We start from the raw sequence: 17,765 nt of genomic DNA, 5'->3' as shown, positions 1-17,765 counted from the left end.
TTCCCCAGTTGTTTTTTTATGAATCTGTTGATCTGCAGTTGATCTCCTTTTGATGATATAAAAGATTTTCTTGGGGTTTTTACTTACTACAGAAGTATTTTCTAAAGTGGAGATGCCCACCCATTATTGCTTGGCTCTGCTGGAGCTGAATGGCATTGGTTTTAGCACAACAGCATATGAAACCCAGAAACAGGTCATGCAAGCTAAACTGAGCGAGATTGAGTCCAAGGCATATCAGCTGGCAGGCCACAGCTTCTCCTTGACCAGCCCTGATGACATTGCAGAGGTATGTGAGGGTTAGGGTGGGAGGGGGAGAACTTTCTCAGAAGCTACCCTCAAGAGGCTTTTGCTTAGACTTAAGAAAAAACCTTCTTGGGCAGACTGTATGAAGAAAACGTAAATTGAAATCTGCTCAGAGTTGATTTGTCTTTATGCTCATTATGAGCTTGCTGCCTGCAAGGTGCTGTGTGTCTCATCCTTGTTACTGATCGTTCTGATTTCCACTAACTTCAGCAGAAATAAAGAAGGTAGAAGTGGAAATAAGCATGTTGGAAATGAAAACCAAGCGGAAATAAGACGTTGTTTGTATAGGACCTTGGCTTCTCTTGGCACATGAGATAATCTGCTAATTAAATGGCTTTTGGAATATTTTGGATGAATGCTTTGGGACTAGAAAAGCTTTTTTCCAATACCAGTATTCTGCACGAGATGTGATGTGATATCATAGTCTGAGTCTAAGAACAGTTGTACTGAATAAGTTGCACTGTTGCCCTTGTCCCTATATGGGCATGAAAGAGGAGGAAAGACTGCTTTAAAAGTTTTGAATCAACTGCTGTTTTTAAGAACGCGTACAGAACTGATTTTTTTTTTTAAAGCCTAAGAAACAGATTTGTATGTAAATTAGCAATACTTTTATTCCTGAAGAAATTCACTATATATTTTTTAATGTATGTTACATGGAATCATAGAAATAGATTTTAATTGCTGTGCATGCTTTTTTTCTCAATTATTTCTTCTCTATATACTGATTTCTTGCTGAGGGGCTATACTTTATATGGAAGTAGTCAAAATTTGCAAGCAGCCATCACTAAAAGAAGTTCCACAGAAATATTCCTCCTTTGTTGCAAGTGCTGAAGTTTTACTCGGTAACAGTAGTCTGAGTTAGAACTCCTGAAATAATGCTCAGCTCCAATTTCACTCTGCTTTCATGGAAAAGGGGAAGGAAAGTTTTTTCTGAAATGCTGTTCTCTGAACTACAGAAGCTTGTTTCTCATGTGGAAATTTTGTTAGGAATCATGTAAAGTATCTTTTATAGGTTAGTAGAGGTTTACACTTCTAATTTTGTGTCAGTAAAATTTTGTGCTACGTAAATGTGTGAGAGAAAAGCTTCTATTCCCTTCTGCCAACTGTGAAATGAAACAGAATAGCTGTTCAATAGTGTATAATGCTACATAGAAGCATAGAATGAAAAACGAAGAGCTGTGTTGTATCTGTCAACAAGTGAGCATATACATCATTTTCCAGTTCTTGGCAATTTTTTAGAAAAACTAATATTCTGGCTATTCTATAAAAGGTATTTGTGACCGCCTCCTTCTATGTCATTTATGTTGCTCTGAAGCCTGCTCCCTGCTAACACTTCTTTTTTTCATCAATGTTCTTCTCACTTTTAGTCATTTTAACATCACGTTTTATTACAGTTGACTGTCAGCAGTAACCTCACTTATTGGTTGGAGTTAATTACCTTTTCTAAAAAACATACCTCTGAACTCAAACTTATAGTGTTTAGAAAATGAGATTTTTAGATTGCATTTTGTAGTTAATTAAAATGAGGAGGGATGACTTTGATAGCAGAGATCTTTAATCAGCTTTTTAATTACCTGAAGCATTCGTACTGTCCTGTGGTTGGGACAAGCTGTTTAAGTGCCCAGTTGCTTTTTGTTTTCTCCTGGGAGTAGCATGCAGAAACTGATTTGAAATGCTGGCCTTTTTCAGGTTTTGTTCCTGGAGCTGAAGTTGCCACAAAATGGAGATGTGAAAGTTCAAGGGAACAAGAAAACTCTGGGTTACACCAGAAGAGCAACTGCTAAAGGAAACAGGATTAGGTTGAGCAAGCAGTTCAGTGTGACCAAGGTACCATAAAGTCTGGTTCTAGTCTGAAAGTGACTGTAAAAATAACTTCCTCTTACTTCACACATCTGCTGCTTGGATACATTGGAGTTAGGTATGCTGACTTAAATGAAAGTAAATTTTAACTGCCTTTTGCTCCTCCAGTTACCACTGGAAATTCATACTGGATTCTGTTTTCTCTGTTAGCAGAGTTATTAATTCCTCCTATGCTCCTAAAGCCTGAGTGTAGTGAGGACATGACTATAAATAGCAGGTTTCAATGAGAATAAATCAGGCAGAATTTGATTTCCCAGACCGCATGTAAGACCAAAATAGCACAATAATTTTGTAAAGCCAATAGTAGAAGAATTTTTCAACATCAGCTTGAAAGATACTTAAATACCATGGTGATTAAATACAGTATTTTCTCTGTCTGGTACTACCATATCTGTATTTTGTGCTTCAGAGAATTTGTCTTCAGAATGGCTGATCTGATGGCTTTATCAAATTTAGTATATCAAAAGCTTGTATATATGTGAAGGCTATTGACGTGCTTGCCAGTTGATAAATATTGTGGAGCTGCAGTAATACTAACTGCTGCAGGCTAATGGGTGCTCTTGCCAGACAAGTGATATTAGCAGATATATATGTTCCCTGTTTTCAGGGCTCATTAATCTGTGTTGTTTTCTTGGTTTCCCCTTCTTCAGTGCAGTCAGTGCTTGGAAGACGAGTATTGATTTCCAGAACTCAAGTGGCAGTGAAGAAGTGAGTGTGGTGGTGGTGGCAGAGCAGGGAGCAAGAAGTAAAGTGAGGATTTCCTCCTTTTGTGATGTGGAGGGATGAGGCTGCAGCTGCCTGCTGCATACAAAAAAATGTTATTTTGAGAAGTGTTTGCATGCCACTGTCTTTTGAAGTTCTTGTTAGTCCCTTCATATTTCTGATTTAACTGAAAGGATTTAATTGCTAGTGATCAGCTTTGTCTTTCAAGGAGCATGGTCAAGGGCTTCATTTTATGTGTTCCTAGAGTACGGATAGGAGAGAGCAGGGAGAAAAATATGCAGAAAGATGGAGGAGGAGCATTAATGCTGGGCAAGAGGAGACAATGCAGGGGACCTATGGCAAGTGGTGCTTTATTTGATCATTTCAGGTGATTTATTGGTTGGTGCAGACTAAGTGGTGATGAGGATGCAGAAGTCCAAAGAGAAGTGATTGCCTTCTTGTGTGTAATAAAACTACAGCTGTGTCTCATGGCGCTTTGATTGCCCAGGTGTAGGTGGTATAAATGGAGGGGATATCTGTTTATTTTTAAGGCAGTGACACTGAAAGCTCACTGTGGGTGAAGGAGTCACTTTTTCCTGCAGAACTGCAAAAATATTATTTATAAAGGTTTTAAGGCAGTTAATTATAGTTGTGCCCTTTTCTCCCCACAAGGATGTTTTGGAGAAATTAAAGACACTTCACCCATTGCCAGGGCTGATACTGGAATGGAGGAGGATCAACAATGCCATTACTAAAGTGGTGTTTCCACTACAGAGGGAAAAGCGATTGAATTCTGCACTGGGAATGGAAAGGATATATCCGGTGTCACAGACTCACACAGCTACAGGTAAAGAAATGCGTGCAAAATCCTCACTTCCTACTGATTTTTTTTCTTGGTGGGGGGGACAGCTTTTCTATGGGGAAAAGATAGGAAATCAAGCCTGTGCTCTACTTCAACCAAATGAAAATACTGAAATACCTATTACACATGAATCTGCCCTAAAAGTCTAGATGTATTAAAATAGCTTTTGTGTTCACCAAGCAGTATTACTCATTTCTTGCACATATTAGCATGTAAATCTCTGACGCTAAAACAGGTTCTGCATTTGGGAGTTTCTTATTATTGATACAGCAATTCTGCAGGGGAACCATCTCAAGCCCATTCAACCCAAATTATTTTTCCTTTTCTTCAATTTTCTCAGTGGTCGTGTCCTGTCCCGCCCTCCTGCCCCTTGTTTTTTTGGAGATGCAGATGTGTGTTCAGCTGTGTTAAGTTAGAGAGACTCCTTTTGGACCCTTACTTAGTTCTGCCTTGTCTTCCTTCTCAGGTCGAATAACCTTCACAGAGCCAAATATCCAGAATGTGCCAAGAGATTTTGAGATTGAAATGCCAACTGTGGTTGAAGAAAGCCCACCCTCCCGAGCCCATGGAAATGTTAATTCTTGTGCTGTTTCTCAGGGCAGGTAGGAGGATCTTGACAAACCTTCTGCCTACTCTTCTGATCTTAATGTGGTCGAGTTGTCAAATTTCTCTTTTCTGACTTGACCTGTAGCTGCTGTCATGTCAGTGTGACTCGTTACTCAGTATTTCTCTTACAGTTTCAGGGGAATAAATACCTAAAAATCAGTGACACATGAAAGACCTAATAACACTAACAGCATGTGGCTCCATGTAGCCACTTGCTTTTTGAAATTCTTTATGAAACCCTACAGTGAGATTAGCATTGTGCTCCCAACTGTTGGATGAAAAGCCTGAGTGTGAAAAGTAACTAAACTGAAGTTAGGATCTGGTTTGACTTTCTAAGAGCTGCTCTGAAAGAGGATAGGGTATTGTGGAAGAAGTAGAAGAAAGTTCATCTGGTTTATGCTGTGCAGCTCCCTATGTAAGGGAACATGGGTGAACATATTTTTCATTTTTGTTAATAATTTCATTTGTGATAATGATCCTGCAAAAGCTACCAGGTAGCAGAAAAAGGTTTCTAAATCTGTTTTCGGTTAAACAAATGCCCTATTTTGACAGCATTAGATGCCAATGCCTAAACGGTTGTGTGGAAGTCTAGTGAAATATCAAGGTGGATGTTTTAGCAGCTAGCTTGTGAGCTTTGGGGCTTCATACTTGGTGGTGGTTTTCTGTCCTTTCAGTGTCTTTTTCCATTCAGGGTCTTGTCCCACATGTGTCACCTGAGTGACTTTTATCATCTTCTTTTCCCATAGCAAGATGTGAGAACTTTCGGAAGTTTTTTGGCCCTTCTATCTGTCTTTTCCTACCACCATGTGTCTAACATCCTTGCACCTTGAGTAGGTCATGGCAAGAGAGCCCAGGAGTAGCAGGATCTTGTCCATCTCTCTTCCGGAGAAGAACCAGGCCTAGCCATGGAGGCAGAAATGTCGTTCTGAGAAATGGCTCTGACAGTGCTCAGGCTTGTAGCAGCTTTGCAGGACAGTTGGAGAGTAGGCTGGGTTCTTAAGAGTCTTCCCTGTAGAGAAGCAGCCCATCAAAGGAATGGAGCGCATGCTGAACTTTGGGAGAGGTCAGCTTCTCAGTCTGACTTTTGAGGCTACATTCTTTAGTTAAGCAGCCACTGTGTTAGGAAGATGAGCAATCCTAAAGGCACAGAAATGACTGCTGGCACAAAAGAAGCTGTCACGCAGTCGAAGTCTGATAGGTCTTCCAAACTTTTGTTCAAACTGTCTTTTATCTTAGTAATTACTATTAATTCTCCTTCCTCTTGGTGTAAGAAGCTTCTGACCAGAGTGTAGCTAAATTAGATGGTGGTATAAAGCTCTTACTCATTCAACTGAATTCGGAACTTCTGTACAGTGTGACTCTCTACAGTTCCCATATGTTGTCCTTCACCTTTATTTCTTTTGAAAATTTATTTCTGTGATTTTTTGTGCTATCTTTCATCTCCTTGATCCCTACCATCCCTGAAACAACAAGGTATAAGAAGGAAAGGGAGTGCACAAGGGAAGAGAGCATGATGTCTTTTCCGTGCTTTGGTTTGCTGAAACTAGCCTTGATCTCAGAGATACCTTTCCATTCTGATACAGAAATTGCTCAGATCCCTGACCCGGACATCAAGGGATTGTAAAGGCCTTTGACTGCACTTCCAGCGAAGAACCCAATGGGCTGACTGGTAGACTGATGCTCACGGGAGTAGGAGATTGAATGGTGTCACAGCTGTGCACCGTTCAGTGGGTGCATTGATGGATACAATTCTGTCTGCAGCTACAAGTGACTTGGTGGGACAGGAGAGCTAAGCAAGCCCTGAGAGGTTGAAGAGAACCTGGTACCACTGTAAACTTCTGGCCTTCTGGAAAAAGAAAATCTGCTTGCTTTGAGGCAATTTTTTGCTCAGTCTGTAGAGAGGAAACGTGCAGTGTTTTATGAGCATGTCTTCTGCAACTTCTGCTCCATTTTTACAGGCTTACTTGTGTGTGTGTGTGCACACACGCAGTCATGAGGCTGATGTTGTGGGGGAAATCTTTTCTGTCTCTACTAGGTATGGGCTGATGTAGGCATTCTGCATATGAGAATGATGTTGAGAGAAGACTTGGCATTCAAGGTGGGATGTTGAATTTTTAGGATTCCTGTAGGACTCCTTTGCTGTCTTTCTGGAATGCACCCATCACAGATTTGGGGCCTTTCATCTTGCCTGTTTTGGAGAGGAATTATCTGATTTCTGGACCAAACCCTGAATGTATTAGGAAGATTTATCCCTAAATCTGTTCAGAATCAGTAGATCCCTTCAGGTGTACACATGGCCTCTGTCCAATTCCCCCATGGTCAAATTTAGGTATGGATTGTCTAGAAGAGTGGAATAGAGGCTACTGTCTCACTTGTTTTCACTGATTCTTTGTGGCAAAAATGATTATGCATCTTTAAGTGTTTTAGAAGTTAGTGAAGAACAGTCATTCTTTGCCTCCACAGTTGTAGAAAGCGTTCCAGTATTTTGCCTAATGGCCTAAAAGCTCAGGCTGAAGACGGATCCGAAGAAAGAGGAATACCGTTTTCTGTTAGCATGAGGCATGCCTTTGTTCCCTTCCCAGGTAATGCCCAGATCCTGCTCTGTGCCAGCTAATTGTTAAGAATATAGTTAACAAAAAATCCTAGATCTAATGAAGAGTTAAGAACTGATGACAGTATATATCTGACTGAGCAGCCTGCTCGGAAAACTGATGCAGTAGTTACCATGCCCTCAAAATTATTCACAAGACTGTAAAGGAGAGCATTTCAACTGGGGGAAGTATTCAAATGTTATAATTCAAGTGTTCACACCTTCATTTCCTCTTTAAGAATACATATATTTTAAAGAGCTATATTTAGGCAGCTCTTAATACACAAATTACACTCTCTCTAGTGTTATTCCTATCTAAATGTCAGTTCTCACGTTGCCTGCCCTGGCCAGTACAAGTGTGCTGGTCTGATCTCTGTGCTGATCATTCCTATCAGGTGCTAGACTTTTACACAGACACCTGGACAGATACTTGTCTGTGTGTTTTCGCTGGATTCTAGATGTAGGGGCTGGATGGAAAGCAAGCAGGCCTGGGCATTGGGGAAACAGGCAAGAATTTGTCCAATTTAATTTCTACTATTTATTGGCAAAACTTGCAGCAGTGGCAGAAGCAACCCCTAAAGATATTTGCAAGAAAACAGAGACTGAAGTTGCATAGAAATGGCTGTGGAAAACTTTCAGAGCAGAAGGTGCAAGGACAGCTTCAGTCCTTCTTGCTAGAATATTGGTTGGAATGTTGTTGGAGTAATTTATGAAATAATGATTTCTGCTACCTTGTTGACTTCAGGTGGTTTAATCTTGGCTGCTGATTACTCTCAGCTTGAACTGAGGATCCTTGCTCATTTGTCTTGCGACTGTCGACTCATTCAAGCCTTGAACGGGGGTGCTGATGTCTTTAAGAGCATTGCTGCAGAATGGAAGATGATTGATCCTGAAGCTGTTGGAGATAGGACCAGGCAACAAGCTAAACAGGTAACTTTTAAGAAAAAAAATTCAGCAGCAGCTTTCTGGGCAGGAAGGTTCAGTGTTCAAAACATCAGGGAGTCACAATAGTATGGTTTTCTGTTTGGGTTCGGCTGTGATTATTCAGCAGTTGGTTTGTATGTCCTCCCACTCTCAATACCTTTCAACTGGAGCTGTCTGGGTTTTGGGGGATAAGGGTGGAGAAAAGCAGCATGAATGTCTCGGACTCAGGGGTAGTCTCTTTTCTTGAATGCTTGCCCTTGTTCCCATACACCTGTCTTCCAGTGAATCACATTTTGTTTTGGCTCTGCTTTCTCTGCATGGCTCACCATATGGTTGCGGTTCTTCACACTGTCCTCTGGTAGATGTGCTATGGAATCATCTATGGAATAGGAGCAAAATCTTTAGGCGAGCAGATGGGGATTGCTGAAAATGAAGCTGCCAATTACATTGAATCCTTCAAATCAAGATACACAGGTTCGGATATGGCTGTTTGGGAGCTGGGTGGTGGTGGTGGTTGTTGTTTTTAATCCCTTCTCTCCATGTCTCTTCAAATCCTAAATTTGTCTCAGCCCTCTACTACTCCTATCTCTTTTGAAAAAGCTTTTAATTTTGAAAAAGTCCAGTGCCTGAACACAGCAGTTTGATACTCCATAATGTTTTACTCTACAGTCTGGTTTTATTCATCTTTAGGACCTTGTTGTTTGCTTATTACATTAATTATTTTGTTGTTTTTTTAATTAATTAGTAAGCCCTGGGGATTCATTTTAAAGCTCTTAACTTTCTGAATAAGAAACACTGTTTTCCTTATTAAAACACATAGCTTTAAAGGATATGCAGTACAACTTTAGACCCCACGCTTCTTACAATTTTTAAATATAAACATTTCTCTCTTTTGTTCTTGTCTTCTGCTTTCATTGAGTTTCAAGTTGTTTTGCATATAACCCTTACTTTTTTATCCAGCTGCTCAGAGCAGCTCTCCCATATTTTGTAAAAAGACATTGTTGCATTTCTAAGAAGCATGTTAATTTTTAGGAAAGCTATAGAAAGAGTAGAGCTGCAATCAGAAAATGAATGGAGGGCAAATGGGATGAAAGACAGCTAGCTCTAATCATAAAGCTTGGAAATGAGCTGGAAAATTATGTTCTGAAGAGTCAGAGTTTGTTTCTTTAGGAGACAGATGCTGAGAAATGGTGTCCCATTAAGAGTCTGTTTTGTCTCCAGTAATTTCTGGATAGTGTCTCCTTCATGGTCATTAGAAGCTACTTCCTGCTTCCTCCCTCTTGGTACACCTGCATACATACAAACTCCGCAATGTACCTGTAACTTCACTTCTTATGAATTTTCACTTACATGTATTGCCAGGCTGACATGCTAAATTACATACCTAATGAATTGACTAATGCTGTCAGTCTTGATCCTGAATAGCTCCTTTTATGTTTTATATTTTGTAAACCTTGGAAAGAAACTGTCTGAAGTTAACTTTTTCCACTTTAGTGCAGTTGTTACCTGAACTTGCAGTGAAAGGGACTCTTCCCTGTGTCACCTTTCTTTGACCTAAGTTTCTGTTTAACGCCCTCAGTGGATTCACTCCTTCCCTTGCAAAGTGCAGGTGGGTGAGTTTCTTTCATCCTAGAATCTGAAGTGACACAGTCTGAAGTCAGGCAGCCTGAGGCATCAAGCGCTCTGACTTCTGCTTTCAATTTACTTCCTCCCTACGACTAGTTTTTCCAGTGCTGGTCCAGGTCCTGACCTCTCCATTATCAGTAATACATGTATGATCCTCTGTGCCTGGGCGCTGTGCAGAATGGACTTCCTACCTCCTTGTGCACAGCCAGATATCCTGACACTATGCACTCTCTTCCACTTCAAAAGACTTAATAGGTTTCCCAGCAGAGCTGCGAATAGGCTGCATGAATGATCACGTGCCCTTGTACACTGACAGGGTCTAGGAAATTTAAAGAATTACCTTTGTGCTGCTTGGGTGTCCCAGACTGCTTTCAGTGACCCCAGTGAGAAGTCAACATGGAACATCAGCTTCTCTTTCCTTTCACAGGGATTCAGAAATTCTTGAGGGAGACAGTGAGGAGCTGCAGGAAAGATGGGTTTGTGCAGACCATCCTGGGAAGACGGAGATACCTGCCAGCTATCAAAGATCCAAACCCCTACTGTAAAGCTCATGTATGTTGAGTGCAGTTTCTTTTTTTTTTTTTTTAAGTATTAGATTTCTTTGCATATCCGTATCTGCAGTTTTACAGGGTCTATGAGCCATCTTGGTCATGACCTTCCACTTCTCACTTAGTTCATTGTTCGCTCGGTTGTTCTCTGAATAACAGAGCTTTTGCCACGGTCTGCTTGATGTAAGTCTTCCGTGACTGGGTGTGCAGCTGTCTTCGCTGTGCTAACCTCACTTCAGAACTCCCATGTTGGAACTGGAGTGAGTAATTTATTGAAATAAGTGGACACGATTTTTAAAAGCCTCCACACAGTGATGTGCTCCAACTCTTCAGGCTGAGTTGCTGCCACTCAGCAGTCTTTGTATGTTATATGCTGTCAGCACTTGAACAAGAAAGGGCATTTAAGTCCTGTATTTTTGGGTATTTGTTCCTTTTCTTATTTCCCCTCAAAGGAAAATTGCTCAAACTTGTTAGATAAATATTTACTTAATATACGCCTTTGCACTGGCATTATTTTTTTTTTCAAGGTCATTTTGGACACATCTGTCATAGAGTCTACCTGATATTAACTAATTTTAAATTTGTGGAAATCCTGCTTTTCTCAGTCACCTGGAGAAATTTTGTGTCCGAAGCTAGTCTACAATGTCTTTCTTTCAGGCAGATGTAACAAATTCTTTTTCTGGAGGTTTTACTATGCCTGTATTTGGCCATGTATTTGTTATTTTTAATGAAGTACACGTTGCATGCTGGATTTGATTTGGTTTTTTGGGTGGGTTTTGAGAACAACTATCTGTTTAGGCAGAGCGACAGGCTGTGAATACAACTGTTCAGGGATCTGCTGCAGACATTGTCAAAACAGCCACTGTGAACATTCAGAGACGCCTGGAAGCTTTCTCCTCTGTGATCAAGTCCCACGGACATCTGGAGAGCTCCTTCCAGAGAGATAAGACTGGTATGCTCACCTCTTCCTTGCACACTAGAGTAAAACTTTCAGTGCTACTGATTTAAAAAAAAAAAAAAAAAGTTGCCTGCAAAAAAAAAGTTAGGGCCTTTGGGCTAGGGGTGGGAGACATTCCTGACAGCGGTTAAGTCTGTGTTTAATGGGCAAAAAAGTCATAAGGAAGGACGGAGAATGTCTGCTCAACACACAAACTAAAGCAAATGCTGTGATCAGATCAGAAATCCCCATTGTCTCAAAGCAGATCTGCTTGCAAAGGTTGGCAGTGGGAGTTCATATGTGATATGGTCTATGATGCCACCTCAGAATTGTTCAAAAGTAGGAAGGAGAAACTGAGCAGATGCAGATACTCTGGCTTCAAAGGCAGTGAAAAGATAGAGTGGAACAACTTCTAGTTCCAAAACCACATTTTTTTGGTTAGAATTAATTCTGGAATTTGTTGGCTGGAATTTGATGTACAGAGGCTCCACAAGAGTATTATATGAAGCACTTAGCAGCATAAATTTCTTCTGGCTGCAGATAGCAAAGCTGTGCTGGGATACTCATTCCCAGAGGAGTGCTATGAAGACAATTTTTTAGTATAATGTAGACAGTGTTTTGTTCATCAGTCATATATTTTTAGAAAGACAACTTAAGGGATGGAGTGCTATATTTCTTTCATAGTTCTTATGCTTCAACCTGAAACAGGAAGCTGTCATAATATGAAGAGTCTGGTTTGTAGGACTGAGAAGGAAAACTAAATAATTAATAGCCGGACCTTTAAAAATGTCGGAGAGTCTTATTTTAGAGAGACAAGATTCAGAGGTCTGCTATGAGTGAAGGCATGTGCTTGGCAGAACTTCCCACCCCCTCTGGGAGCAGCAGCTGCTGACCTTTGGCCAACGTAATTGTAGGAAGGCGAGTAGATGCATTTGTGATAGTTTTTCCTCTTCTGATACTAGCTGTTTCAAGGACTGGAAGGAATTCTCTTTCAGCAAGTTATAAAAGCCTATGCCATCAGAGAAGCATCCCGTATCATGTGGCTTCTTCAACATTGCTGCTTCAGTGTGAGGCTCGTGTGAGGAGCTGATGATGCTGTGAAACCCTTCCTGTAGTTGTGAACTGGAGTCCTCCTGTTAGCTAACCTGAGAAATAAATAACTTTTGAGTCTGTGAGTGTGAGGTTGTGTTTGTTTATTTTTTAAAAAAAAGGCTTTTACCATGGAACTGTTTGTTCTGTTTTATTTTTGTCAGGCAAGGCCTACCAAGATCCTGCTTTTGTCAGCTGCTTACTTGTTTATTCAAAAACTGCTCTTTTTTTCTTTCCTTTTTTTAATCAGGAGTAGTAGCTACAATTTCAGATAACTGCATTTGGGAGGAGGCTTACTGCTTTTTTAGACTAGCCATTAAAATGATTTTGGAAGAAAAGCAGAATCCTAATTCATTGCCAGAGAAAATGTTGTAAACCAACTTCTGATTAAACTTGACATGATTTTGTTTAAAATTTACTTTTAAAACAGATGGTTCAGGAGACGCAACTGTCTCTTGTTTCTGTTCTGATTCATATCTTTATAATGTAAGGCTGAAATGTTTATATCAAAAATGCTTAGCACTAACATTTTCCCCTCAGTAGCTCTACAAATATTGATAGAATAGTAATGTTTTGTGGTTTTATCTGTAGGCATGGGCTTTTTAATTTTGAAGTTCCTCATGTTCTTTTTCTCAGCATTAGGAATGTGTGAGGGTTTTTTTAATGACGGGAAACATGCCTTTGCATAATGGTATCTAACGAACTGTGCTCTTCACCTGTGTAGGAAGGCTAGCGAGGAAGAGAAACAGAGGGAAGTTACATCCCACCAGCGGAGGTTTCTTTATCCTCCAACTCCATGATGAGCTCCTCTATGAAGTTGCAGAGGACGATGTCATCCAGGTACAGCCGTGCAGTTGCTTTTTCAGCTATCTACTGCATTACAATGTTTCAAGCAAGCCTTCCTTCTAGGGGCTCAGCTTTTCTTCCCTGGATCCTCTCTCGCTGTGTGCTAAAAGGTCTGTGAAAGTAATGTTAAATTGGATGAAAAATGATGTCTGTATTCTTGATTCCTTTATTTTCAGACTCAAGCCATCCCCATGGCTGAAGTTCATTTTTCCAATGTGTGCTTTGCTGCTTATAACAGCGGTTCGTACAATTTCTCTGCAAGACTTGATGAGTGAAGTAGCTTAATGTTGTTGACAGGTGTAGAGGGAAGTTTTTCCTCGTTTGGAGGTATTTTTGCCTCCCTGTTTACACTCGTGTCTTCTGGTGCCTAACTCAGAACATGTATCGTTACAGCTGTGGCTTGTACTCTGTGTAAGGAAAGGCAGATCCTGCACTTTGGTACTTGTTTCCTCACTCCGTACCTACCTGTCTTTCTGACAGGAGTGTTATGGTGCTAGTTAGCAGCATGGTAGATGTAAGAAATGTGTTGTGTGGACGTAAGGTACCTGTCATCTGCATATGTGTGTCTGTGTGTGCTCTTCCACCGTGTAGGTGCTCCTGTGCCCTGGGCATAGTGGTGTCTCTGTGACAGCTTTCAGTAGCAAGCGTTTTAGCCGTACGTTGGCAGCTCAGTGTTTTCCCAAGTCCTGAGCACAAAGGCAGGAAGGCTGCCAGGGCATGCTTCCATAGCTTGGAGATGTCTTTCTCCCACTTCTGTTCTGCGCATGCACATCTTGAATGACAAAACCCATTTCCTGATGGCAAGCAGTAACTCCTAGTCTGAGAGAGCTTTCAGCAGTACTGACTGGCCTGAGCATACTTTTTTTTTTTTTAAATTTCATTAAGAACAAAAGGTTTAATGTTTTTCTCTTGAATCTCAGCTCAAGCTTCTGTTCGTTTTGCCAGCTCTGTTCAGACATTTGCTGCTTCAATCCAGGCAGGCTGTTTTAGGCAGGAGAAGGCTCCTAATTTTCTTTCTGTAGAAAACTGAAATCCCCTGAGTGTAGGCTTTTATGTCTTTAGATACCGACTCCAAGTTATCACGGTGTCCCCAGAAGAACTAGGGCCAAGTGAGTGGATTTGCTTATTATTTACTGTATTATATTTTTTCATTAACAACCTCAACTTGCCTCAACTGGCAATTATTACCAGCTTTTCTAACTTCTTTCAGATACATTTCTGTCCATAGATTTTCTGGGCAGTCACTTAAAACAGCATATGTACACAAGATGTTTCCTAGACTCAGACTTCCCTTGTATGTGCCAGATTTGCTTGTTTTTCAGGGATTTCTGTGTAGCTGAGACAACAGGGTACTTCTTACCCCTCTGATTAATTGTTTTTAGGGCCAGAAAAGATCTTTTTTTGTGATAATATTGCCTGCTGTCCTTTCAGATGCAGCATTAGAATTATCCTATAGTGGAAAGATCTAGGTTGGAAAGGATCTCTTGAAGTCTCTCCCTCTTAAGCCCCTACTCAAAGTAGGGACTGCATTAATTAGTCCTTTTGAACTACAATATACCTTTTAGTAAAAAAGAAATGAGCATTGCTTGGTTTCTGTATTGGTGAGGTTTTTTCCATTTTGCTGGCACTAAAGCTTGATAATACTGTAAATCATGTATTTCTCGGCTGCAACAGCAATTTTTATTCAGACAAGTTAGTTTGGTCACATGCTTGATGCTGGCTCTAGCTTATTTTCAGCTGCTAAAGTGCACAAAAGAAAACTAAAAATATCTTTCCATATATCTAGGAATTTGTGTTCCAGTCAGAGTATCCTTACAAATGGTTGTAAGAGAAACACCGCTAGTGATCATTCTGTTTTCCTTTGCAGTCTATCAGTGAGCTAGCTTCCATCTTTTAAAAGACCATATAGGGGTAATACCTGGGGTTTTTTTGTGCTAAAGGTGTGAAATGCCTGGGGTATCAGGGCTTTCCTAGTCTGTGTAGAATGTCGAAGTGAAGGTAGGGAGCTTTCAGAGCTTATCACAGTAGCAAGACTGTGATAATATTGCCACGATGGTAGGAGGCGTTCTGTCTGTTGAGCTGACCCTGGCAACGAGGAGTCAGGTAGGAACATAAAAAGTATGGACTAGATTAGGAATCGAAGGCTAGATGCTTTTAAACTGCTTGCTTGTTCCCAGCATCACTGCATTTATGTTTTTAAGATGGCCAGTATTCCTCCAAGCGTGTTTTAGCTGACCATTGAGAACCCTGGAAATGGTGCTGTTTGCTTAACGTACAGGAAATTCAGAGCCCAAAGCCCCCCATGTCAGGGCGTTGGCGCATGTCCTGTCTCATCCCATCAGCTTCCCCAGGAACCTCACACAGGTTTTCGTGTCTCCCCTGCAGCTGCTGTCCCTTGTTCTAGGTGCAGCAGCCCTAATCTGATGTTCCTCGCTGGTGGTGTGTGCTGGACCTGTGAGCGTTCTCAGAGAATCTCCCTCTGTATGGTTCATGTTTCTTTTGAAATACTGGGCCCCAAACTTGATCAAGGCTGCAGTGGTTTGAATAGAATGGAGAATTGATCTGTGTGTCACACAAGCAACGTTTTCTATGTTCCAGAATTGCATTTGCTTTCTTTCTCAGAACAGTGTGCCTTGCTTAAGCCCTGTTCAGTTTTTAATCTCTGATAACCCCATTTTTTTTCCTGCCCAGGCAGTTATTTTTCATCCCATTTTTGAACAGTAGATTATTGCTATCCTAGTTCTCTATCCTGCTTCTTTCTACTCTGTACTTGTCTGTGCTGAATTACATCCTATTTCAAAGCATTTTTCGAGGTTATCAAGATCATTTTGAAATGTGGTATGTAAGGGCGTAGGGTTTTGGAAGACAAATCTCCCCCTGGTTCTTAATGCTGTTGTAAACTCTTGTGCTCTGATCTCCTCAAATCCCTTCCTCCATTCCCCAGTGAAAACTGTGGAGGAATTTCTACTGTGGAAATTCCCTTCCTGGGAGGGAATTATGAAAACGCATGGAAGGGTCAGAAGGCTTGAGTAGTTCCTATGCTGACCCAGTGGCCTCTAGCCGAGATGAGGGATCACAATAATTTCAAAGCCTCTTTTCATTCTGCTGTGGAAAGGTTCGTGGGATGGGTGTGGATTGAAAGATTCATTCAAATAAGCAATCAGGACAGGCTGGACTCCGCATGGGTCTTGGGGTAGGAAAGAGAGTCCTTTTATCCAGGGCGGGTATTTACAGTCAGGAAAAAAAATTCCAGTCTCTTACAATCCAAAAAGTCACAGGCAAAAATATCTTCTGGTCCCCTAACTGTGTACTTAAATGAGTGTTTTCTTAGAAATTCCTTTGGAGGGCAGCAAATGTTGGAGTTACCCTCACTATTTTGTTGAGGCATTTCTAGCACCTGCATTGAATGTGATCTGCTTTCCCAGAGGTTTGTAGTTTGTGGTTCACAGAGTGCTTCTCGTGCCGACACAACGAGGAAGAACATAGTTCTTTGCCTCTGGTGTATTTGGGTTGTGTCTTGCTTTCAGTACATTGAAGTTTTCAGAACAGACTCCACAAAACACTTAGAATTATGCAGCTGGGTGAAAGAGGAGACTCTGCAGGACTCTCAGGTGTTTAATGGAAACTTAATCTTACTTCTTTTCTAAGTAGTCTTAAACAGTGTGGAACGAGTCGCAACTCTGTGCTGCGTAAAATGTTACTGGCTTTATACAGTTTCTCCATTCATAAACCCTAATCAAGATTAAAATGTTTGGTTGCATTCCCATCGGTGGTTAAGTCAGTGCAAGTAAATGCAGGAGAGGACTCCAGGTGTTAACAGAAGAACAGAGCACTGAAGTTATGCGTACATCTGATGTTTTGCGTTTTCTTGTAGGTCGCTCAGATTGTCAAGCATGAGATGGAAAACGCCATCAAACTCTCGGTAAAACTGAATGTTAAAGTGAAAATTGGACCTAGCTGGGGAGACCTGCAGGAGCTGGAGCTCTGACATGAAATGCAGCTTTCTTGCATGTGGTGAGGTGGAAGGCACCGTGGACTGGGCAGGGCAAGGGCCAGCGTACTTGCAGGCAGCAACAGACCTGCGCGCAGTGCGATCCTCCTGTATTGTGTGTTTTTACAGACGTCGTTGCAAACTGCCTTCTGAAATGTGTGGTGGAAGCTGGTAGGAATTCACCAAGCCAAACCCTTCAAAGGTCCGACAGTGCAGTGAAGCGTGTTTCCAGATTTGTGAAATTATTAATTGCCAACAGCACAGTATTTAAATGAATTCTGTTAAAACATGCTTGATCTTGTAATTTAAAGAAAAACCCCAAAGCCTAATGAATTTATTACATATGAAATGAGCTGGATTATTTTATTAAAACAAGGCACAAAGATAATTCGGCAGTTCTTGTGTGTAACTGTGTACAGGACAAAAAACCAAGTCATTGTGTTTGCACTTAATGTTGAGGTTTACAGTCCTCTGCTAGGATCACTTCGTACTGAATTCTGCTGCTGATATTCAGGTGCTGAAATGGCTTTACAGCTGGCTGGATTTCTCACTGAGCAGCTGTGCAGCGTTCACAGTGAGTGGGAACCGCTGCTTGGCTGGCCTCCGACTTTTAGGAAAGCATTTTGGTGACTGACTGTCATAATTCATCCTACTGCTGCCTTGCGAACTGGCCTTGAGAAGGGATAGTGTTTGGACTCTCTTACAGTTAGCACAAAATCACCAGGAAAAACATTCCTTTTTGAAGAATGAAACTCAATTTATCGATTAAAAAACTTAATGGCAATTCATATTTTTGTGAAGGAAAAAAACCCCTCAGTCGGGCCAGCTGAAGTGACAGCCTTGCTGGTGTTCGAGGTCTGGTGCGTTAGAGAGGTGTCGCT

At 41.1% G+C, this 17,765-nt stretch overlaps 1 protein-coding gene across 1 annotated transcript in view; it reads left to right on the top strand.

Moving 5' to 3' along the window:
- Positions 1-16,881, top strand: part of POLQ (DNA polymerase theta) — a 55,711-nt gene extending 38,830 nt beyond the window's left edge. The window contains exons 21-31 of the mRNA XM_019474104.1: positions 93-286; positions 1,993-2,130; positions 3,538-3,712; positions 4,194-4,329; positions 6,797-6,915; positions 7,669-7,853; positions 8,210-8,321; positions 9,901-10,025; positions 10,820-10,973; positions 12,772-12,887; positions 16,768-16,881. Of these exons, the coding sequence (XP_019329649.1) occupies positions 93-286; positions 1,993-2,130; positions 3,538-3,712; positions 4,194-4,329; positions 6,797-6,915; positions 7,669-7,853; positions 8,210-8,321; positions 9,901-10,025; positions 10,820-10,973; positions 12,772-12,887; positions 16,768-16,881 (1,568 nt within the window). The remainder of the gene's footprint in view (positions 1-92; positions 287-1,992; positions 2,131-3,537; positions 3,713-4,193; positions 4,330-6,796; positions 6,916-7,668; positions 7,854-8,209; positions 8,322-9,900; positions 10,026-10,819; positions 10,974-12,771; positions 12,888-16,767) is intronic.
- Positions 16,882-17,765: the final 884 nt, after the last annotated feature.

This window comes from Aptenodytes forsteri, unplaced genomic scaffold, assembly GCF_000699145.1.
Source record: "Aptenodytes forsteri isolate BGI_AS27 unplaced genomic scaffold, ASM69914v1 Scaffold216, whole genome shotgun sequence".
Classification (NCBI taxonomy): Eukaryota; Metazoa; Chordata; class Aves; order Sphenisciformes; family Spheniscidae; genus Aptenodytes; species Aptenodytes forsteri.
Note: the sequence above shows the minus strand (reverse complement) of the source record. Positions and strands in the feature narration are given on the sequence as shown.